This window comes from Lissotriton vulgaris, chromosome 5, assembly GCF_964263255.1.
Source record: "Lissotriton vulgaris chromosome 5, aLisVul1.2, whole genome shotgun sequence".
Classification (NCBI taxonomy): Eukaryota; Metazoa; Chordata; class Amphibia; order Caudata; family Salamandridae; genus Lissotriton; species Lissotriton vulgaris.
Window position 1 is genome coordinate 197,197,950 of NC_141693.1, and position 23,831 is coordinate 197,221,780.

The window sequence follows — 23,831 nt, forward strand, 5'->3', positions numbered from 1 at the left end:
TTCATCAGGGGAATCTAAAGAAACAATGGTACAATTTAGTACTGAAAAGTATAAGCTGCAGGCTTTCTACCACCCAAACACGGAGGTGAGGAGAAGCAAGCGGAAAAACAATAGTCGAGAAAGAAGAAAGCATAGGGTCAAAACAATGTGCAAAAATATTATGCAGATCTGTAGTTAAGACTCAAAAAAGCCACAGGGTTCCAAAGGTAGTGGACAAGTGCGAGTAGAAGCAACCACAAGCCGTGAAGGAGGCGATATGCACGACGATAGTTACCCAAAAAGTGACAGTGAGAAATTACTCCATACGAATGTGAGCGTTGTGAAGAAGCGTGCAAATGCAGCTCACATGTAATGACGAACACTTACGAGATAACGGGTGTTTTTCGATGAAGTGTCATCTAAAGTGTACAAAAAGTAATGCTGATTGAAAAAAAGTTGCATGCGTGACATTGAATGTATTCTCGATGTAAGAGTTTTATAGTATACTGGAGCGGAAACCTTTGAGCACTTTTACTAATGTGGAACAAGGTTACCAACAGTTCTGCGCTTGGATCACCGATGCCCTGGATTCTCTTATACCTCTACGGTGGTCGAAAGGCCGGACAAAAAAACCTAGTCCCTGGTATAATGAATCTCTTGCAGAACTGAAAAAATCCTGCCGAAAAACAGAGAGGGAATGGAGACGATCCTATGACCCTGCTTTGAAAACTCGGTATTTCACTGAGCTGAAGCTCTACCATAGAGCTATCTGCAGAGCACGAGCTGCATTTTACGCTCATGAATTTGCCACCAGCCCTAATCCAGCAAAACTGATTTTCAAGGTACTGAAGGACCTTATGAAAAACAGATCCTCATCAGAGGTAATTTGCACAGATTCCCACTGTGACAAATTGGCCTCCTTTTTTGTGGAGAAAGTGGAAAAAATCTACCATGGGTTCGACACACTCCACCAGGATCGAGAGGCTACTGTCCCTGTCACGACGGACTATGAGCCCCTGGCCATTTTACCTGAACTGTCGATTGAGGCCTTTGATAGGATCAGCCTTAGGGTCAAGTCAGGCTCTCCTGCGGACCCGTTAAAGCCAGCCTTCATTAACACACTTTCCCCGCTGTGCCGTGACCCCATATTGAATCTCATCAATATGTCACTGTCTTGTGGAACGGTACCCATGGCATGGAAACAGGCAGTGGTCACTTCTATATTAAAAAAAGCCAACTCTGACCCCCGGTTGCCAGAAAACTATCGACCTATCTCCCTGTTGCCTTGGATCGCCAAAGTAACAGAAGCCCATGTCAACTCTGTTCTGTCTGAGCATCTGGTTCGCAACCAGATTTTGGACCCCAGTCAGAACGGCTTCCGGTCGGGACACAGTACCGAGACGGCATTACTTTACATCACTGAACATCTTCGCCAGGTACTTGACTCAGGTCATACTGCAGCGCTTATATTATTAGATCTAAGCGCTGCCTTCGATACTGTGTCCCACCATATATTGATCCAACGCCTACAGGAGGCGGGAGTGACGGACGTCGCTCTCCAGTGGTTCCGGTCTTTTCTGGCAGACCGTTCCTTTAAAGTGGCTATACCACCTGGCCAATCTGCCACCTATCCCCTGGAGCTGGGGGTACCACAGGGATCTTCGTTGAGCCCTACAATGTTCAACCTCTATGTGAAACCGTTGGCTGGTGTCGTCAAACAGTGGGGTCTCACGATGGCCTCATACGCGGACGACACACAGCTAGCGGTGACACTTAGTGGAGACCCTGAGGTGGAGGCCCCCAGATTCCGTGCGGGTCTCTTGGCAGTAGCGAGCTGGCTTCGCACCAACTGCCTTCAGTTGAATGCCACCAAAACGGAGGTGTTGGTGCTAGGGAAGCACGCTGAGCTATGGGGTAACCAGTGGTGGCCATCTGAGCTTGGTGTCACTCCTATTCCAGCTGCTGGAGTGAGAAATCTAGGAATCTGGATGGACTCTGCGCTCACCTTCAGGGACCACACCAAGAAGGTGGCTGCCACGTGCTATGGAATCTTGAGGGGTACTAGGCCGGTCTTAAAGTACTTTGATCCCCCTACCAGACAGCTTGTGGTCCAGGCCTCAATACTATCTCGGTTGGACTACGGCAGCTCATTGTTGTTAGGGGTGAATCAAGCGGAGGCCTCTAGGCTCCAAAGAGTACAAAATGCTGCGGCACGAGCCATTGTGGGCCTCCCCAGACATTGTTCAGTGTCTGGTACCATCACGGCCTTGCATTGGCTCCCGGTCAGACAGCGAATTAAGTTCAAGGCGCTGTGTCTGGCCTTTAAAATCTTGAAATCTTCTTCGCCGCCGGCACTTGCTAATCTACTCACGCCCTATATGCCTTCGAGATCCTTGAGATCGGAGGGGCTTCATTTGGCTGTCTGTCCACGCTTTAAGCTAAGCAGAATGGGTGGCCGCTCCTTTAGGGTGCTAGCGGCAGGTTTATGGAATGCGCTCCCGGTACACATCCGAGCTCTTGAAGATTTGCTCGCCTTCAGGCAGGCGATTAAAACTTTCCTGTTTCCAGTATCTAGTTAATTTCTTTTCTTTTTTTTGTGTGTTATGTTATAGCGTCTGTCAAAGCGCCAGGACGCCCCTTTGCTGGGGCAGCTGCGCGCTATAAAAATATAAATAACATAACATAACATAACATTACCATATGGGTGAAAGCGAGAGCACACGTCTTACCGGAAATTGTAGAAGATATGATATCGCAACTCGCAACAGTCGCTGTAAGACAATGGTGTGAAAGAAAATGTGATATCCTAACTCCACTCAGGTCAGCCTCGAGCAGCTCAGCTTTAGCTTTTGCTTTTATTCCCCCCATTCATTCCTCAGTCACACACTTAGCAATGATGATGAAAAAAAAAGGTTCACGTGCCACATGCGATCTGAAATCACATTGTTAAACATGCACTAAGTAACTGTTGGGATATAAATACTCTTTTATTGTCAGACCCGCCTCCCTTTAATGTACTAATGCCCCAACAGCCTTTGCTGGCCCTGTCACCTATGTGTGTGTGTGTGTCAGTCAGCCGACTATTCAGAGACTCTTCTGAGGCCCAATGCTGGGCAGAGCTGCCTGCGGCGGCACGGAGTCCGCGAAACAGCTTCCCTCTGTTGACTGTATATATGTTAGGCAGCTGACAAGAGATTGGTCAGGGGCCTTTCACATCCCGTTTGCTTACAGACTCGGCCCAAAATATAACGAAATATACTGGAATCATAACAAATTAAAAAAAAAAATTTAAATTTTCAAAGCTTTATTCGACTTTTAGTCATAAAAGCAACCTCCTAACCCTGATACAATAAATACTAAGCATAAGAATAATTCACTAAAAACATATTAAACAACAAAAGTCGAATGCTGATAAATACCAATAAATGTATACATACATTTTGTTAAAAATTCATTAAGGAAAATTAAAAAACGAGCAAGTTTAGACAGGCAGTTCATAGTACATATTAAACGATAGGCTTTAAAGTACGTGATCTTATTACCCAAGCCCATGCCAAGAATTTTGCTACGCCTATTACTATTGGGGTTGAGCAATCAGATACTAAAATTCTTAAGGCTTGTGAACAACAGCGAGTACCCATATTTTTGCAAACAGGTTTTAGCCACTTTCGGCGGGGAATAACGTACAAGGGGCAGGAAAAAAGCAGGTGCGCAATATCTTCTGTTTGATTTTTACAATGGTCGCAATATGCATCCTGTAATGGGACCAGTGTTGTCTAAAAGCGTTCACTGGGAGTGTTCCCACACGGAATTGGAAGTATAATTTCCTGTCAAATGGACGTTCAATTACATCCCAATATTTTTCATAAACTGGAAGTTGTTTAATGTCCAAAAAACCGGATGACAGGGTTGATTGCAAACCTTTACGATACACTGATACATATACCGACTCCCAATAAATATCCTTCAGTTGCTTTTTCGATGGGAATGAGGCAACATCCTTATTACCCCACAAGTGGTCGAGGCCCAACTTCGACAATGTACCCCGAAGCTCCTTTAACCATGTAATGCAATGAAAACGGTCCCAATTCACAACATCAAACAGAGCTGATACATAATGGCTTAACTCTGGGGTTACCATTAAACGCCTCCAATACAGCAGAGGACGTAGGCGGGCAATGTCTTCAATATTCTTCCTACCTAGGTCCAACTTTAGTGGGATTATGGGGGTACTTTGTGGGGCCCTAACAAGCCCTCGCAGAAATGTATTTTCCGCCCGCCCCAAGTCTCCTAAGTTTGAAAAACCCCAGAGCTCAGACCCATATAAGCATGCACTCAATACTTTCATACTATAAACTTCGAGTGCACAATTTATAGGTCTTGTCAGAGATGTATTATGTTTGATGGTAACTACGCCTGCTAACTGGCTAAATTTTAAAGATGCCATGTTAATATGCGATTTCCATTTCATGTCATGTTGTAGGATAATTCCTAGATAGGAAAAGGCATCTACTTTTTCCAGTGGTTCACCCTTGTATTTTATCACCCCCTTGAAAGATGATTGGGGACTCAGGCACATAAATTTGGTTTTGCAGGTGTTTAGTTCCAGACCCCGGCTGTCACAAAAATCCCCAAAGGAGTCAACCGCTTTCTGCAGTCCACTGGGCGTACGCGATAGTAAAAGCGTATCGTCCGCGAACATTAGTACAGGGACGTGTTTACCTGCTATAATTGGAGCGTCATTTGGGGATTTATTTAAATACTCCACAATTCCATTTATATAGATTGAAAAAAGCGTTGGGGCCAGGACACACCCTTGCCTCACCCCTCGTTCTACTGGGAAAGGCGCCGTTACTTCCCCTTGTTCGCCCCACCTTATTTTTGCAAAATTATTTTCATGGAGACGCACCAACAAAGTAAGGAGTTCATGGCTTATTCCCACATCAGCCAGGGTTTCCCACAGTTTTTCTCTCGGGACCATGTCAAATGCGGCTTTTAAGTCCACGAAAACTGCATACAATGTGCCGTTTCGCAGCGTGACATTTCTCCAATAAATGGCTAAGAAGTAGAAAACTTGGTCAACACTACTAGTCAAGGGGCGAAATCCCGCTTGGTATGGCGACAATATATTTTGATCTTCAATCCACTGCTGTAATTTGTTCTGAACTAGTCGACCCATTATTTTCTGCGCAGTGTCAATTAGACTGATGGGAATCATAACAACACTGTACTTGGGATGAATACATCAAACTTTGAGGCGTACATCGTGAATAAAACTGTGCAATTGGTTAGTACGATTTGCACACCCAAAGCAAAATATTAGCTTGGATTTCAGTGTGAGAACACATAAATCAAAACATAAGCAACCATACATCAATGGATCCAGCTGAAATCACAGCAACAGTTCAAAAGGAAAGGATGCAGACTTCAGATTTCCAAGTTTTAGTATTCTTCCCACTTGCTAAATCAAAAAAATAAATGCCTAAAGAACAGTAACATGATACATTTTACGATAAAGACGAAAGGTCGCATATCTTCAGGCATCTATACGAAGAACATTATATTGCATAGTAGGTGAATTTCCTTGGAGCCCCGATTGGAAATAAGTGATTGAACACCTTTACAATTAAGCTACTTTAGCAAATCACGCATTTTATCACGAATATATAATGACAGTGATGTTCACACTGAAACTTAAATCAAAAAAGCTGGTTATATTGCACGTCATTACTTTGACATTGCCTCTTATTGCAAAAGGAGAACTAATTATTGTGTTGCCTTGTAGTGTATCCATTGCAACTAGTTATTCACATAGTAAGGACTTGCATGCATTGTAGAGCAGATCTTTACGAAACTTTAGTTGGGACTATTTATATGCATTTGTGCAAATGAAATATTCATTACTAATAGTCCGTGGCACAGAGAACGGCCTGAAGTCCACACTGCAGCTGCTCAGCTTTACATTTAATTGATTGCCAGAGAGGAGCCATTTTCTGCAGACCCACCCGACAACACACACAAGTGTCCAACCTAGCCTTGTTTAACAGTACTATCATGTTCAAGGGCACTAGGTTAGTGCCCTTCCATTTCTGGTGCTTTGCAGCACTTTTAAGATTTTCTTAGATTTTCTAGTTGCTCAAACGGATGTACTTTATGATAGTTCTATGTTTCCTTAGTCTTCATTGCTTGATATTGGCGTGCGAGAAAGTGTCACTCATAATCTTACAATGTCACTCATAATTACACCGAAATTATGAAAATGTCACACATAAGCAATCTGAAACCTTGGCAGCTATGCTTTCCTTTCGACGTTGACCGGTCGCGCTTTGGTGTTTTCGTGCGTTTGGTGACGTAGACTTTGGTCTCACGTCACGTATGGCCTTTGGGTTCATCTGGTGCAGTAGTCACAGGTCTTGGAGTCGTGGTGAGACCCCTGGCCCTGCAAACAGACTTTGTGAATGTCTGTCCAAACATCCTTACAAGGTTTAAATCCAGTTGTTTTAGGTGCAATATTTTCCTACGCACACAGGATAATGTTGTAGAAAATGAGGGAGTCCACACCTGGAGTAATAAATAAAACTGACAGTCATGCGAATGAGTGCAGCTTATATGCAGCTTTGCTTGTCATTTACAGAACTGAATGATATCAGCGTAAAGCCGCACAGTGCCACCTGCTGGCTTACAGCAGTACTGCTTTCTCAGTTTCCAAACCCAATCCTATGCTGGGGAAATATTCACAAAGTGAAGAATCTGGTTAGAAGTATCCATCAGAATCCAGTGTAAGGGCAGTTGGTCTGGACATCATGTGTGTAGAGAATACATTTGTCATGCACCATTGCCCTACCACCACCCTCACCAGTTTCTTAAATAATGAGCACATGTCCCTATGCACATGAATAGTGTTAGGGTAGGACTTGCTAGGCTTGTGTCCCTTACAACACATTGGTGCCATGTAGAAGCGAGTGTAAAGACTCCTTTTCATCTGAATAGATAGCTGGAGTGCTACTTGTGGTGGGACGCTTCCTTCCAGTCTCACAGATGGAGAATTTTTACGCTGCATTCAGAAACCAAATCTTAAGGATGTGTGATGTTTCTGCCTGGTCTGCATAAAAATAAAAATAAATCTGTCAATTTTCGAGTTTCATAGAGGACTTGAGGATTCCAGAAGAACAGATGCTGATGCTTAGTTATGCAACACTTACCAGTTTTGAAATATCCTTATTAGGACTGGCAAACGGGCCTACTGAACTTACATGATAGGTGAAACTGAGCTGCAGGTTTATATTTTTGTGTGCTCCCCTTAAAATGCCACTTTATGATGTTAGTTTTTTCATTTTGGAATTTGTTTTAGCTCATTTGAAGAGGCAGTTGGGTTTGGCTGATCTTTGGCTTATTCATGTGTGTTAGTCTGATGCTACCTGAAGATCACAGACAAGCTACTTAAACTCGGAATGCAGTATCTACACAAAGTAGATACATGATGTCCGAAGCAAAGGTATTCAAAACATAAAATGTTAAATTAACTCAAAACATGTATTTTCCTCAATTGCAAGACAGCCACAATCATGCATGTTGTTACCAAAAATGGTTTTGCAAATAGACTACAGTTCTGCCCAGAACAACCCAGGACAAATATGACCACGCAATGTAATGTAACATTGTAAGAATGCCAGTCAACAGACAAAAATAGCCTGGCCTCCAGAGACCCTAAAATTGGGAAAAAATCTCCACCCCCTAAGCGTAAACTGGAGGGTTTCCTGATCTGGCAGGGGGTTCTGCTTTAGAACCACAGGGAACTTAAGTTCCAGCTTGGAAAGGGAAACAGAAAGCGACCTTTGCAACAGTAATGTAATGAGAAAACACAAACTCTTCCCAAGAACTTCCTGAAAAGAGTCAAGCTCCTGCACCAAAGATGCTCAGTCATGGACAGAGTCAGATCTGAAGGTTATGACTGAGTATAAACCACACCTTCCAAACCATGCATCCGTAAGATTCAGCAACCCTAAACTATTCGGCACTAACTTACTTATTGCAAGATAATTCCAGAGTTCAATAAGCGGTTTTAACAAATTAAACTATCCTGAAACAAAGAAATTATGTATGAAAGAATATTGAAATGCCCAGTGTGTACATCAATCGAATCTCTTTTTTAGTTCTATTTCCATACGGATTTAACCACCTGTTTTCCGTAGTCCATTAGACGAAAAGATACATATTGAGATACCTGAGGAGGAGGAGGTTCTGGCGGATCTGGCGGATCTCCAGGTAGGATATCATCTGCTTTCCTGGGTTCCGGTAGTGCTGCTGGGTTTACTGGCTTCAGTCCAGGTACTTCCATATGCATGACACCGTCTTCTGATGAATGGCTGGTCAAAGCTAACAAACAACAACAAGCAAAGTGCTCTCAGAAAAGTCATTATTTGAAAAGGTGTGGTTCATAAAAAATAAAATGTCGCCAAATGGAGATGACTGGCAGCAATACCCAGCAATCTACAACCCCATTCCTACACGGACAACACATTTCCATGTTCTAAACAGCAGTCAGGGTTGGACATACACTGCAAAAGATTTGATAATATTATCCGCAGTTGGGCGGATTCATCTCTTCACACTGTCTTCCCTTCAAACTCACCCCTGTGAGCAGATCTGCATTCAGTCATTTCACCACATTGGTAGAAATTCCACATAAGCAATCCCCTTTTAGGAGGACACGTCCATTTTCATTCGGTCAGTCAGGAACGTAATGTTGACTTCATAGATGCCAAATATGCTCACCTGAGGTTCGGTTGGCTGTGCAAGTACCTTTCTGAATCATGTCTAATGTGATAGGAAAAAGCTAGTCACTGTAAAAACACGTGCTACCTCCAGGCTAGGGTGATACCAGAGGCTGAGAACGTCAAGGCATTCTCAAGAAAATCTGTGGGGATTATTATTGGCTGTCACACAACCCTTTCAACACCTGTGAAAGGTTAATTTGACAAGATTTACTTGCTGACTACACCCACATTTCGCAATTGTTAAGAAGAATGGGGTCACCTTTCAATCAGGACAGGTGCTCTCTAACCATGTCCAGAAATTTACGAGAATCTCAAAGAAAACAAACCGGATTAGGCGGAGTTTACAAAAATAAATTGTTGCAAAATCAACAATCTACATTCATTTGTAAGTGTTCCCGCCCCATGTTTATCCTCACAAGGAATTTTCATGCTCTAAACAGCAGCCAAGGTCAGAATGTAAGCTGCAATAGGTTTGTTAATATCCGCAGGTGGACATACTTGTGGACACCATTTTTCATTCACCCTCCCAAGCTCCCCTCTCCCACAAACCCAGCCATGTGAGCAGATTTGCACTTACAAAAATGTTACCATACTGGCAGGTATTCCTTGTGAGCAAAATTCTTTTATGAAGGCACGTATTACCGTTTTGCATTCTATCAATTAGGGTTTTCAAAGCATCACAAAAGCAGTTTTTTGTACAAATACATTCATCAAGTCGATATTGAACATGTAAGGGCACTGTTATCGTAATATCCATCATGGATGGTGCTGCACATCTCTTAAATTTGGGTCATGTTCGCACTCTCAAAGACCGTTAATCCAGACCTTATTAACAATGAGTCTCAGAGGTTAGCTCTAGATTCAGCTAGTTGTTTCTCCACCTCTTGCAGGTTCCTGTTATTATACATTGACCTGGCCATCGATCAAGAAACCTGGGTGAATCACTTCTCAAAAATCTTTGAACTAACATCATTAATAGAAGAATGTCATTTAACCTTCCACCTGTAGTATTTCCAATACCAATAGACTTCGAACTACAGGATGTTGAAATGGCACTATCACTGAGCAAGAGTGGTAAAGCACCCGGCCCCGACGGGGTCCCAGTGGACTTATTCAAACATCTTCCTGATCTTTGGGCACCAATACTCACAAGAGTTTGCACAGCAGCAGCGAAACTCGGCCTGTTGGAGTCGTGGTCATGTTCCATCATGGTCCCTATCTTCAAGAAGGGGGACCGCCAAGACACGAAATGTTATAGACCAATATCGTTGCTCGACTCCCTAGGCAAAGTAGTGGGCAGAGTGGTTCTAGAAAAATTACAGCAATGGGCAAAAGACAAAAATATCCTCTCGGATTTGCAGTTTGGATTTAGGGAGGGCTTTGGAACAGTCGAACAGGCCCTTAATCTAAGCTTGCTAGTGTCGAAATACATCCACGCTAAACCAGGGTCCATTTATATGGTCTACGTGGATCTGTCCTCCGCATTCGACTGCGTGTCGCACGCGAAGCTCTGGTCACTGCCGAGTACATTAGGGGTTGATCCTCCTCTCCTGGACTTTCTGAGGGAGTTAAACGGTGAAGCCTCTGCAAAAGTGAGATACGGGACAAAAGGAGAGCTGACTGCACCGTTTAGGGTAGAGCGGGGAGTAAGGCAAAGGTGCGTCCTGGCCCCCTTCCTCTTCTCTCTGTATACCAACGGTCTAGAGGAGACCATGTTGATGGGGGGGGCGGGATTTGCCCAGACTGAAACATCGCCTGATCCCCGCTCTGCTTTATGCGGATGACGCAGTCATTTTAGCACGTACACCTATCGAGCTTCAGAAATCCTTATCTAAATACGCGGACTTTATGGGTGCTTTGACTTACATATCAATGTAAAAAAAACATTTGTCATGGTAGCGGGTGGACAACGAAAGGCCACTAAGACCATCTTCTTAAAAGTTCAAAAAATCGAAAAGACCCCGCAATACCCATACTTCTGTAGTAGGGGATCTCTGTGTATAGTCATAATCTAGTGAATAGTCCCGCCCATGTGCGTGGACCCCGGCAATCAACAATATTCTCTTAAGTTGTCAAAATAATGCAGAAACTGCAAAGACACTTAAGAGAGAATTTAAAGACAAATAATGCAGCCTATATTCACAGGCTACACTGTCCAGTACTTCAACTAGAAATTCCACCAAAATTCACCACACACAGTACAGCCTGCTAGTTTCTACCATAGAGAAACCTGCCTCCCCCAGTCAAAGACTCAGGAATGATAGAGAGGAAGGCAGGGACAGACAAGCCCCATAGGCTGCCATGATGTGGCTTAAATAGGATACTGTGCCTTTAAGAGAACTTTCCAGAACTTCTCCCAGTATCCCAGAATGCATAGCAGGTCCCTCTTACTTCAGTTATTTTTTCCGGCTCCTGCTTACAGGACCCTGGCATTGAGCTCTCCCTTTCTCAAGGGTTTTTTTGGAATTGTTTTTGCACTTTTGTCTTTTAAAAGTGTTACAAGTTTATTTCTTGGTGCTCTCCTCTCCCTTTTGTGCTGTTTTTAGGTGTTTTGGGGCTCCAAAATGCCTGGCCTTTTTGTGAAGTGCCCAGCATGTGAGAGGAAGAAGGCCAAGGGCGATCCCCATGAGGTCTGCATCGTGTGCCTTCCGGAAGATCATGTCCCTGAGGAGTGTGTAATCTGCCAGCAGCTTTCTGCTCGGACCTTGAGGGACAGATTGAAGATCAGGCTGGCTGGCCTGGAGGATAGGCGACTGCGGGCTGCAGGTGGGTCTAGGCAGCCTGGGAAGGTTCCCTCTGCCTCTGCTGAGGCCCCTGGGGGGCTCCCCGGGGGCAGGAAGTCCAGCAATCGGTCCCATTCTCCGTCGGCGTCGATGGCATCGACGACGACGGCGTGCTCCCCTTCTCCCCGGGGCTCCGGGTCGAGACGGCGGGATGGCTCGACGGCGAAGGAGAAGCCGACGTCGAAGCCGCCGTCGACGTCATCATCGTCATCGACGTCGAGATCTTCCTACCGTCGACGAAGGCACAGTGACGTGTATCGACGCTCGCCGTCGAAGCGGCGCCGACGCTCGCCGTCGAGGCAACGCCGTCGGTCGTCGTCGAGGCGACACCGTCGATCGCCGTCGAGGGGCTCCTCGACGTCGGGAACATCAAGACGACGGCGGCGCTCGTCGTCGAGAGGACGGCGGGAGATGTCGCGGAAGAGGAGGTCGACGTCGAGGAGTCGGCGTTCGACGCTGAGGAGAAGAGGGTCGACGCCGAGGAGACGGCGTTCGACGCCGAAATCCAGGAGACGTCATTCGACGCCGGAGAAGCGTCGCTCTGCGTCCAGCAGACAGCGGTCAGCGTCGAAGAGTAGGTCACCCTCTCCAAAACGGCGGAAGAGGGACTCTAGTCCCAGGAGTCACGCTGCTTCCAGTGGAGGTCGCAAACGGAAGAGGTCGCCGGCTGATGGGGATGGCTCTCCGCACCCCTCGCCTAAGGGGTCACCGGGCTCGGTGTACGAGGAAGTGTACACTCCGTCTCGGCCCAGGACTCCTACTCCTCCCCCCGTGCCTAAGGAGGACCCTCCACCCAAACCACCGCTGCCTTCGGGAGATCCCTCTCCACCTCCGATCCCTCCGCATGGGCCCACGCCGCAGCCGAAGGTTCCTCCGCCGAGGTCCACTTCCCTGCCGTCCCTGCCTGTTCCTCCTAAGGGGACTCCGAAACCAAAGCCCCGGGAGGAACCGAAGAAACCCCGTGAGGAACCACGGAAGACCCCCCCACGTAAACCAAAGGAGTGCCCACGAGCTGGCAGGTCACGCTCTCGCTCTGGGCGGAAGGAGAGATCGCGGCACAGATCATCCACGCGATCGCGGCACCGCCATAGGAGGCGCGAATCGCGCTCACACACGAGGTCCTCTGGGACTAGGGATTATTCCCCTACCCTATCGGGGTCACCGGACACCAGAGTGTCCCCGATAGATGACCTGGTTGCCTTTCAGGACGTCCTGTTGAGGGGCGCGGCGAAGCTGGGCATATCCCTGACAGTGCCTACGCCGAAGACATCGGTCATTTTCGAGACTCTACATCAGAAGCATCTGTCTCGTCCTCTCCTGCCCCTGGTGCCGGGCCTGGAAGAACCGGCTATGGCGCTGTTTCTCACCCCGGCGGTGACGAGGGCGGCTCCGTCGAGATTACTAAAAAAGTACCGGGCTCCCGACTCGGATCCGGCCTTTTTGAGAGCTGAGCCCCCGCCTGACTCCGTCATCGTCACGGCGGCCCGCAAGCAGCATGCCACCACTCCGACCTCCACGGTCCCCCCGGACAAGGAATCTCGGTGGATGGATTCGGCGGGGAGGAAAGTCTGTGGAACTTCCGCTACCTCCATGAAGGCGGCAAGTGCCACGGCTTTGTTGGGACGCTACGACCGCGCCCTCTGGGACTCCCTTGAGCGCTTTGCGGAGCATTTGCCCCGGGAGCAGCGTGAAGACTTCATGGAAGTCCTGAGTGAGGGGATGCTGGTGGCCAACCAGATAATCAGCGCGGCTGCGGACTCTTCCCTGTTGGCGGCTCACGGATTTTGCCACGGGATCAACCAGCAGCGCCACGCTTGGCTCCGGCTTACGTCCCTGAAACCGGACGCACAGCAGAGGGTGGCCAATCTACCGTTCTCCGGTGAGACCCTCTTCGGGAAGCATGCGGATGATGAAATGGCCCGCATGAAGGCGGAGGCAGAAACGCTGACGGCTGTGGGCCTGGAGAAGCCCAAAGAGACCAAGAAGCAGTACCGCCCCTTCCAACGGCGGTTCGGCGGACAAGGCCGTGGACGAGGACAGGCTTCGGGGCACTCACAACAGCAGCAGCCGTTCCGTAAGCCGTTCCAGAAGCGGCAGAAGGGAAGGGGAGGCCAGCAGTCGGCTCCAGCGCCCAAGGGCCAGGCGGGGTCTAGGCCCTAGGAACTTACTTCCCCCGGATCCGTAACCACTCCGGTAGGGGGAAGCATACAACTTTTTCTGGCAGAGTGGAGAAAAATTACTCAGGACAAGTGGGTGCTGAATATTGTTTGCAATGGATACAGTCTTCGGTTCACCAGCCCTCCTCCGGCTATTCCCCCGGTCGGCTCGCAGTTTCAGCTGCGCGAGCTTCAGGCGGAAGCGGATGTCCTGTTAAGGAAAAGGGCGATAGAAGATGTACCTCTGTCTCAGAGAGGAAGAGGTCTGTACTCCCGGTTCTTTCTGGTTCGCAAGAAGGACAAGAACGAGTTCAGGCCCATTCTGGATTTGCGACAGGCAAACAAGTGGATTCGCAGAGAAAAGTTCCGCATGCTGTCGTTGCATCAGATTTATCCTCAGTTGCAACAGGGAGACTGGCTTTGCGCTATAGACCTACAGGATGCTTACTTCCATGTGCCCATTGCACACAAACACAGGAAGTTCCTGCGGTTCCAAGTCGGCACCAATCATTATCAATACACAGTACTCCCATTCGGACTGAAGTCTGCGCCGAGAACATTCTCAAAGTGCATGGCGGTGGTAGCAGCGCACCTGAGGAAGAACAAGGTGTTCGTCTACCCCTACCTGGACGATTGGTTGATCAAGGCATCCTCCTTCTCTGAAGCGCGGGCGCACTTCCAGAAGACGTGCGTTCTCCTGAACAAGCTGGGGCTGCACATCAACATGGCCAAGTCTGTCCCGACTCCGGTCCAATGCATACAGTACTTGGGAGCCTCCATCGATACGCTGTCAGCAAGCGTGTCTCCTTCGGAAGAGCGACGATTATCACTCCTTCGGAAGGCTCAGGCTCTTATGACGACTCCATCTACAACAGTGAGGACGGTGTCTTCTCTACTGGGATCGATGGCCTCTTGTATCTTCCTGACGCCACACGCACGGCTGCACATGAGACCGCTGCAGGAGTGCTTGGAGGACCAGTGGGATCAGAGGAAAGGATCTTGGGACGACAAGATTCGACTGTCGCTGCATGCTCTTCAGTCTCTGAAGTGGTGGTGTTCGGCGGAGAATCTCCTCAGAGGGGTTCCCTTTCACAAGGACATTCCCACGCAGACTGTCGTGACGGATGCGTCTCTTCTGGGATGGGGAGCGCACTCCGGGACTCTACAGATTCAGGGCACGTGGTCACCGATGGAGACCACGTATCACATCAATTTCCTGGAACTCAGGGCTGTTCACTTGGCGCTGAAGGCCTTTCTTCCGTCCTTCCAGACCAACTCTCTGCTTGTACAGACGGACAATACCACCACGATGTATTACCTCAACAAGCAGGGGGGCTCGAGATCGCACACCCTGTCGCAAGAGGCGCAGACGATCTGGCACTGGCTCCTGGCCAGAGGACTGACGATAACGGCCACCCATCTACCAGGTGTGCAGAATGTTCAGGCAGACGCACTGAGCAGACAGCTGCAGGAAAACCACGAATGGGTCATAAACGACGAAGTACTAGGAGAAGTCTTCGCAAGGTGGGGAACTCCAGACGTAGATTTGTTCGCCACCGCCGAAAACAGCAAGTGCAGAGACTTCGCCTCCAGATACTTCCAACAAGGGACTCTGGGGAATGCGTTATGGATCAACTGGACGAACAACTTTCTGTACGCCTTTCCTCCCATTCCCCTGATTCCGGCGGTGCTCATCAAGCTGGCCCGGTCCAGAGCTCGGATGATACTCATCGCCCCGGAGTGGCCCAGGCAGTGGTGGTTCACGGACCTACTTCACCGGTCTCTCCTTCCTCACATTCGGTTGCCGTGCAGGCCGGACCTTCTCACGAAGTTCGGGGGACGGATGTTACACCCCAACCTCTCGTCTTTGAGTTTGGCGGCATGGCTCCTGAGATAGTGCAATATGGCCATCTGAATCTGCCCGATGATTGCATGGACATACTGAAGGAGTCTAAGAGACCTTCCACTCGGACTTCATATGCTTACAAGTGGAAGAGGTTTTGTATCTGGTGCCAGTCTAAGAACCATGATCCTACGACCTGCAAGGAAGATGTCATCCTTCCTTACCTTTTACATTTGGCGCAGTCTGGCCTTAATGTCCATTCCATTAAGGTTCATCTTGCTGCATTGACTGCCTACAGGAAATGCCCTTCACAGACTTCCTTTTTCCAGATCCCTGTGATCAAAGACTTTCTGGAAGGCTTGAAGAAAGTATTCCCTCCTGTTAGGCTTCCCTCGCCTTCATGGGAATTGAATGTGGTGCTGTCCAGATTGATGAAGGAGCCTTTTGAACCTATTCATAAGGCTTCGTTGCAGCACCTGTCCTGGAAGGCGGCGTTCCTCGTGGCCATTACATCGGCCCGCAGGGTGAGTGAAATTCAGGCGTTGTGTTGTAATGAACCTTATACTGTGTTTCATGCTGCTAAGGTTGTTATGCGTACTCACCCTAAATTTCTTCCCAAGGTTATTTCTGATTTTCATGTCAACCAGACTATAACTTTGCCTACGTTTTTTCAGAACCCTTCATCCCCAGCGGAGAGGTCTCTCCATTCCCTGGATGTTAGGAGGGTGTTGAAATTTTATCTGGATAAAACCAAGGATATTCGTAGGTCTGACCAGTTGTTTATCAATTATGGGTCGGTCAGGACGGGTCTTGCGACCTCGAAGCAGTCCATCTCTAGGTGGATTGTGTCCTGCATACAATTGTGTTACCAGAAGGCTAATAAGACCTTAGGAGGTAAGCCTAAGGCTCATTCCACCAGGGGCAAAGCTGCCACGACGGCTCTGCTCCGTAACGTGCCGATTGCTGAAATCTGCAAGGCAGCCACTTGGAAGTCGGTTCATACCTTTGCTAAGCATTACTGCCTGGACACTGACGCCAGGGCAGACGCTCAGGTTGGCCAGGCTTCGCTGCGGAATTTGTTCGCACAGTAGTGGCGTTATGTATTTGTTCTCCACCGCCGCTTTGGTGTGGGGATGGGCTTGCCATTCTATTCACTAGATTATGACTATACACAGAGATCCCCTACTACAGAAGGAGTAGTTTCTGTCCTGTAACTCCAGTTCTGTAGTAGGGGTATCTCTGTTATAGTCATAAGCGCCCGCCCTCCTCCCCGGTGGAGATTTTTTTCATCATACAGGAATGCGACAGGTCTGGCGTGCTTCGCCTTCAAAAAGAACTGAAGTAAGAGGGACCTGCTATGCATTCTGGGATACTGGGAGAAGTTCTGGAAAGTTCTCTTAAAGGCACAGTATCCTATTTAAGCCACATAATGGCAGCCTATGGGGCTTGTCTGTCCCTGCCTTCCTCTCTATCATTCCTGAGTCTTTGACTGGGGGAGGCAGGTTTCTCTATGGTAGAAACTAGCAGGCTGTACTGTGTGTGGTGAATTTTGGTGGAATTTCTAGTTGAAGTACTGGACAGTGTAGCCTGTGAATATAGGCTGCATTATTTGTCTTTAAATTCTCTCTTAAGTGTCTTTGCAGTTTCTGCATTATTTTGACAACTTAAGAGATTATTTTTGATTGCCGGGGTCCACGCACACGGGCGGGACTATTCACTAGATTATGACTATAACAGAGATACCCCTACTACAGAACTTGAGTTACAGGACAGAAACTACTCCTTAGGCATCATGATTGATGACAGCTTAAATTGGAAAGCAGCGGTTGAGGCTAGGAGACATCTCTTCAAACGAGCAATTTTAGCACTGATGAATTTCTCTAATAAACTTGGAAAAAGACCATCAGTTGAATTGTTAGATTTACGCTGCAAAATGCCAAGCCATCGCACTATACGGGGCAGGGATCTGGGGACACACAGATACTGGCTCACTCCAAAAAGAAGGAAACATCTTCATGAGATTCCTCTTGTCAACGCCAAAAGGCACTTCCATCTATGCCTCACATATGGAATTGGGAATCCCATATATTGAAGACTTAATAAAGATCCAGCCACTCTTACTTTGGAGGCGCGTCTGGCTGTCGGAAAATAATAGCCTGACTAAAAACAATTTACAGGACACCATGGAACTGGACCACGTACAGAAAATAGCATGGCTCTCCTACGTCAGACATTTCTTTTCCGACCTAGGATTACAAAAGTATTATTACACCCCAGAAAAACTAAATGAAATATCCAAGAAAGAACTGAAACAAATCGCTCTGAGCCATCTAGAGTCCTTGAGACTGACCTTGCTGATAACCAAAAAATCTGTGATGCATGCGAATATGATACAGCAGTCCCCGAAAATCCAGCTCTATCTGACCCTGGAGTTTACCGCATATGATAAGATGCTCCTAACAAGGTTCAGACTGAATCTCTTTTATAGACTAGTGACATTTCCTGAAAAAAACAACTGGAATACTAACATGGACCCTTGTCCATGTGACGATCTGTCCCAACAGACTACCATTCACACAATTTGGTTTTGCAAGTTCTTTCACACCCATCGAAAAATCTGGATAATCCCTTTATTAAAAAGATGGGGTCACAGACAATGTCGCCCAGCCATGTTAGCACTACAGACGTTGGATTCTGAATGCACCTGCAATCATGTACTCAATTTCCTAAAGTGTATTATGAGGCATAGAAATAACCTTTGAAACAGAAGAAAAAACTAGAAGGTTACTATTGCCCCATTACCAACTTAATTTGCACAGTATCTGGTCATATGCTTTTAAAAACTTGTGTATAATAACTGTTTTTATAATAACTGTATTTTGTACGTTGTGATAACTTTTATGGTTTTGCACTGCTAAAAAAACAAAGATTATTAATATTATTATTATTATACACTGAGATTAATCTCATCTGAAGTGTTCTTGGACAGGTGCCACTGCTTGAAGTAATCTTCCCTGTCCAATCTTCCTATTACCTCATCTCCCCAAATCCTTTTTGCATTCAAACAGCATTTCAGCGGTATTATATTGGTGTAAAGAGTAATAAGATCATATGGCTAACATTTCCAGACCCTTTTTGGGTTGTCCTGCTCAAATCCACATCTATTCTTAAAATGTTACATTGCGATTGTGTATTCTGTGATTTAGAGTATTTCACGTTGAGTCCAGAAAATTACAGACATTTTCCAAATCTCTAACAACTGCAACAGTAGTAGAGTATTCCCAGAGTGAATCAAGCATATAACATCATCAGCAAAGATGGGTCATAGACAAGGTCTAAAACCTTTTACACTAGCCATATTCTAAAAGTAAGTATAAGCCTTGGCAGAGGTATCCCTGCAACGTTCACTGATCCAAATACATTTTCCACATAAATATATTCTCAATTTTAATTACAACTGTTGGTTTAAGAAGTGTGCTAAATAATCTGCCTTAAATCCAACCATCAGTAGGAGATTATCATCTCATGTTATACATTCTTCAAAATGCATTGCGCCTCACGTGACACACTGTCACCAATCATGTCACCAGTCCTTAAGGTATCCTCTTTCAAACACTTGCAAAGAAAACACTTTCAATGGTCTTAAACTCCACACATAATGGCCAACTTTGACAATCCTCTCTTCTACAACCACGAACCAAATAACATTGCAGATTCTATTTCAGGACCGGAGGCTTCAGATTATGCTTTTCCTTCTTCGCTGTTTATTACAATACAAAAACCACAGCAGCCCAGAAAAGCTCCAGAAAATGCTTATATGTCCCAAACATGGGGAAAAAGTATTAAACCAAGAAAAACAATCGTGATTTTAGTACAACAAAACTACAAATCCCATCAGTCCATAGTATAAAAGATAGCATCAGTCCTTTCACAGTGTCCATGACGCTGGGGCAGCTGTGCGCGGTATAAATAAAAATAACATAACATAACATCTAGATAGGGTGTCCATTTTGTGTCTTCTCCCTCTTTCTTCGCTTCTTCGCAGCCAGTTCAGTAGTTTCCCTTTATGTGCTCTTTATCTTGATTGTTATTTTGGTTTGCTATGCCAAATTTGTAATTTTAGGGACAGCTCTGTGGCGTATTTCTTATTGTGCCTTTTCTCCTTACAGAGCCCGTTTCGATCGCGGGGACGCTACTCGTCCATTTCGCGATCTGTTTCCCCATGTTTCTGTGCGGTGCGCCCTTGGCCCGCTAGGGGGAGCTCTTGCGTCTCTCTGCTCTCAGCGCGGCTTGTCCTTAGTGTCGTAAGCCGCGCTGAGGGGAGAAACTCTCCGGAGCCTCGCCCCGCTGCCTCACCTGAACGCCCTCGGTGCGGGGGTCAGTACTGTCCCGAGTTTACACGCCCAAGAAGGGTCTGTATTGCGGTGATTGCCGTGTTGCCGCCTACGGGCGAAAAATTGCACTATAACGCGGTTTTAACAGCGCGTTGGCCCACAGCCTTTTCAAAAGCATTTTGAGGTTTTTCCCGTCAGGGGAAGGGAGCACGCAAGGGGGGCGGCCAAGACCCGGTCAGTTTGGAGGGTCTGCGCGCTCTGGGGCTGGTGCTGCCCCGATTTCTGGTTTTCCCGCCAGTCCAAAAGTGTGTGCTCGCCTAGGGCCTGCCCAAATTTGGTGCGGAGGTATTTGGCACTATCCGCTCTCCTTTCCTTTTGCCCGGTTTGTTGGCTTTACTGTCCCTAGACATGGAGGAGGGATATTACGAGGAAGAGGAGACCACCCACCATTATCTTAATGACTATGAGTTTTACAACGCAGTGGACAGCTCTATTTATCGCTGCGTGACCGAGATTGTAGGCCCCATGGAGGAGCGCCTGTCCTCCCGTATAGTAGAGGAATGCGCAACGTTGGCACAGGCGCATTTAGGTGCCCCAGCTAATGACCCGGCCCCTGCAGGGAGAGACCCACCTGCTCCTAAGAAGCCTCGCAAGGAGGGGTGCTGGGGGGGGGGGGGGGGCGCAGGGTGTGGAAAGGGACGCCTTTGAGCGTCTGCGTGACGCTTTTCTGGCGAAGGCGACCAACCCCACCCCTGCGCCGCCACCGACATCGGCTCCGTCGTTGTCTTTGGAAACGGCTCCTTCATCCCCAGGGGGGATGTCACCGGCAGACTCAGATGAGGATGAGGGTTCGGTACGGTCTTGGTGCCCGTCAGGCTCCGCCACCAAATTACCCCAGGACAGCTCGGGTATGTTGGACCCGGACGAAATCATTCATCCGCGGTCGGCTGCTTGGGCGCCTAGGGACAAGGTGGCGAAGTTTGTAGTGGGGCGCCTCCGCAAACCCTTGGAGAAGGAGGCCAGGAGCTGTTTGCGGGGAGAGTGCCCGCGTCCCACATTGGAGGGAAAGGTTGCTCTAACACCGGAGCTGGATGCTAAGATGGCCACCTTTATGGCTAAGTTTGTCAAGGACCCACGCAACGGCATAGATCGTTCCTGGCGCAGCTGTCAGGACAAGTTGCTAGACGCAATAAGTCCTATCACTAAGATCCTAGACATGGCGGAGGAGGCAAAGGTGTCAGGGGCCGTCATCTCTCCCGACGTTCTGTCGAATTGGGCGCAAAGAGTCATCTTTTTGGGAAATGCCAATTGCGCCCTCTCGACAGAGCGTCTGCGTTCCCTCTTGATCAAATTGGATCCAAAACTAGGGGATGTATCCTCCTCAGAGGCGGGGGCAGTAGCCCAAGGGGGCATGTTCGGGGACCCGTTTATAAAAGAATTGGGCAAGTTTGTCTCAACCTTCACATCCCTCGATAAAGCTCAGTCTAGTATCAAGAGGGTGTTTCAGCAGCGTTTTTCCAGAGGGGCCGATCGTGGTAGGGGCCACGCGACCGGCCGTGGCGGTAAAAACTTTGCCAACAAGGGGCAAGGCTCCGCACGAGGGCAGTATAATACCTCAGCCAACTATACAAATTTCTACCTTACGAGAGGCCAACGCTTCAGGGGGCGAGGTGGTTTCAAGAACAACGCCGGCAACAGCAATTCCAACGGTCTTATATCGACAGACGAGATTCAAATTGGTGGTCGGCTAGCTGTTTTCCCAGAGGCTTGGCAGCAATTACTGCAGACGCATGGGTCCTTCAGACTGTGCGCGGATTTCATATAGAATTCTACGATCAGCCTCACCAGACAAACCCTCCTCGCCCGATAACATTTTCATTGCCCGATGCGCAGTTGATCGCCGAGGAGGTCTCAGCGCTACTCCGCAAAGGGGCCATCTGTCTATCAACTCGTCATCCCTCGGGGTTCCTCAGCAATATCTTCCTTGTGGAGAAAACGGATGGGGGGAAACTGCCGGTCATCAACCTCAGAGAATTCAACGGATGGTTGGTGTGCCGTCATTTCAAGATGGAGGGGATCCATCTTCTTCGAGATGTGCTCCTCCAGAACGATTGGATGGTCCGTTTGGACCTCAAAGACGCATACCTAGTGGTCCCCATTCATCCACCGCATCGTCGGTTTCTTCAGTTCGTCTGGAACGATCAGGTGTTAGAGTTCACTGCCCTTTCGTTCGGGCTTTCCTCCGCTTCGTGGTGCTTTACAAAGCTTCTGCACCTGGTGGTGGAAGCCCTGCGGAGCCAAGGTATCAGGATGATCGTACATTTGGACAATATCCTCTTGATGGCTCAGTGCCCCGGGAAGCTCAAACTTCAGCAGACGATATCCTTGTTACAGGGGCTAGGCTTCGTCATCAACAAAGACAAATCGTTGTTTTCTCCGACCCAGAGCATGGTCGGTTTCGTCGTGGATTCGCTCAAAGCCTCCTTGAGTTTTCCGTCCAGGAAGGTGGCCAAGATTCGGCATGTGCTGCGACAAACAATGGCAAAATCGCACACTTCCCTAAGTCAGATTGCCAGAGTAGTAGGACTTCTGTCCTCATCCATTCAGGCAATCTTTCCGGGCCCCCTCCATTATTGGGCCCTTCAACGTCTCAAGGCGCATCATCTAAGTAGAGGTGTGTCTTACGACCAGTTGGTTCCCCTTACGGGAGAAGTGAAAGGGGAAATGGCCTGGTGGCTCGCGCATATGGAGGCCTGGAACAACCGGGCGATCTTCGGATCGGCTCCGGACCAGGTGAGAAGAGTCCGATGCAGCAGGTCGGGCTGGGGCGCCCGCTGCGGGGAATTCTCCACAGGTGGCGCTTGGTCTTCCGAGGAACAGGAGTTGCACATAAATTGCTTGGAACTCCTGGCGGGGTCCTTCGCGGTTCGTTGCTGGACTAGGGAGTCAGCGAGCTCGTGTGTTCTCCTGAGAATGGACAACGTCTCAGCCGTTCGATATGTCAATCACTTAGGCGGTCCTCGGTCTCGGGCGCTAGCAAATCTGACAAAAGATTTTTGGGACTATTGTCTTGCCCACATGTATCCATGACAGCGGAATACTTACCTGGGAGGGCCAATCAGGTGGCGGATTGGCACTCCATTTGCGGGAATCCAGTGTGTGGAAATTGGATGTTCTGGTATTCCAACAGCTGAAAGATCTTTGGGGTCCATTCTCGGTGGACCTGTTTGCGTCCCGTCTGGATTATCAGCTCCCGTGGTTCTTCAGCTGGAGGCTGGATACTCTCACGGAAGCCAAGGACGCTTTTCTCCAGGATTGGAGCCAGGAAGGGGCTTATGCGTTCCGGCCATTTGCGATGATCGTGCGGATGGCGGCCCATCTGCGTCGCCAGAGAGTGGAATTGGTGGCGGTGACACCCGTTTGGAGATATCAAGTTTGGTTTCCAGTTCTTCTGGAACTTTCTTGGGATTCTCCGATCCTACTCCCCCAGTTTCCTCATCTTCTTCTCAATCCGGAAGGGGAACCGCACCACCTTCTAGCGCAGGGCGCTCTCCGCCTCATGGTGTGGCGGCTTTCAGGCGACGTTGGTCGCTCCCAGGCCTTTCGAGATCGGCTGAGGACCTCTTGTCAAAGGCATGGGCACCCAGCACCACTAAGAGATATCGATCCGCTTGGACCAAGTGGGTGAGTTGGTGTTTGACGGGATTTGGATCCCTTGGTCGCAGGCGTCGTGCCAATTGTGAATTTTTTGGCGGAATTGGCCTCCGACGGACTGGCATACCGTACCATTAACGCAATGCGTTCTGCGATCTCGCAGCTCATGAACCGGTAGAAGGGGTCTCAGTTGGAGAACACCCTTTCTTATGCAGGCTCTTGTGCGGGGTTAGACTTTCGTTACCCCCGGAACCACGATATTCCGTTCTTTGGGACGTCAACGTCATGCTGAATCTGTTCCTTTC

General features: G+C 48.1%; 1 protein-coding gene across 1 annotated transcript in view; it reads right to left on the minus strand.

Moving 5' to 3' along the window:
- Positions 1-23,831, minus strand: part of MAN1B1 (mannosidase alpha class 1B member 1) — a 387,442-nt gene that overhangs the window by 253,042 nt on the left and 110,569 nt on the right. Inside the window, exon 3 of the mRNA XM_086921150.1 lies at positions 8,204-8,355. Within this exon, the coding sequence (XP_086777276.1) occupies positions 8,204-8,355 (152 nt within the window). The remainder of the gene's footprint in view (positions 1-8,203; positions 8,356-23,831) is intronic.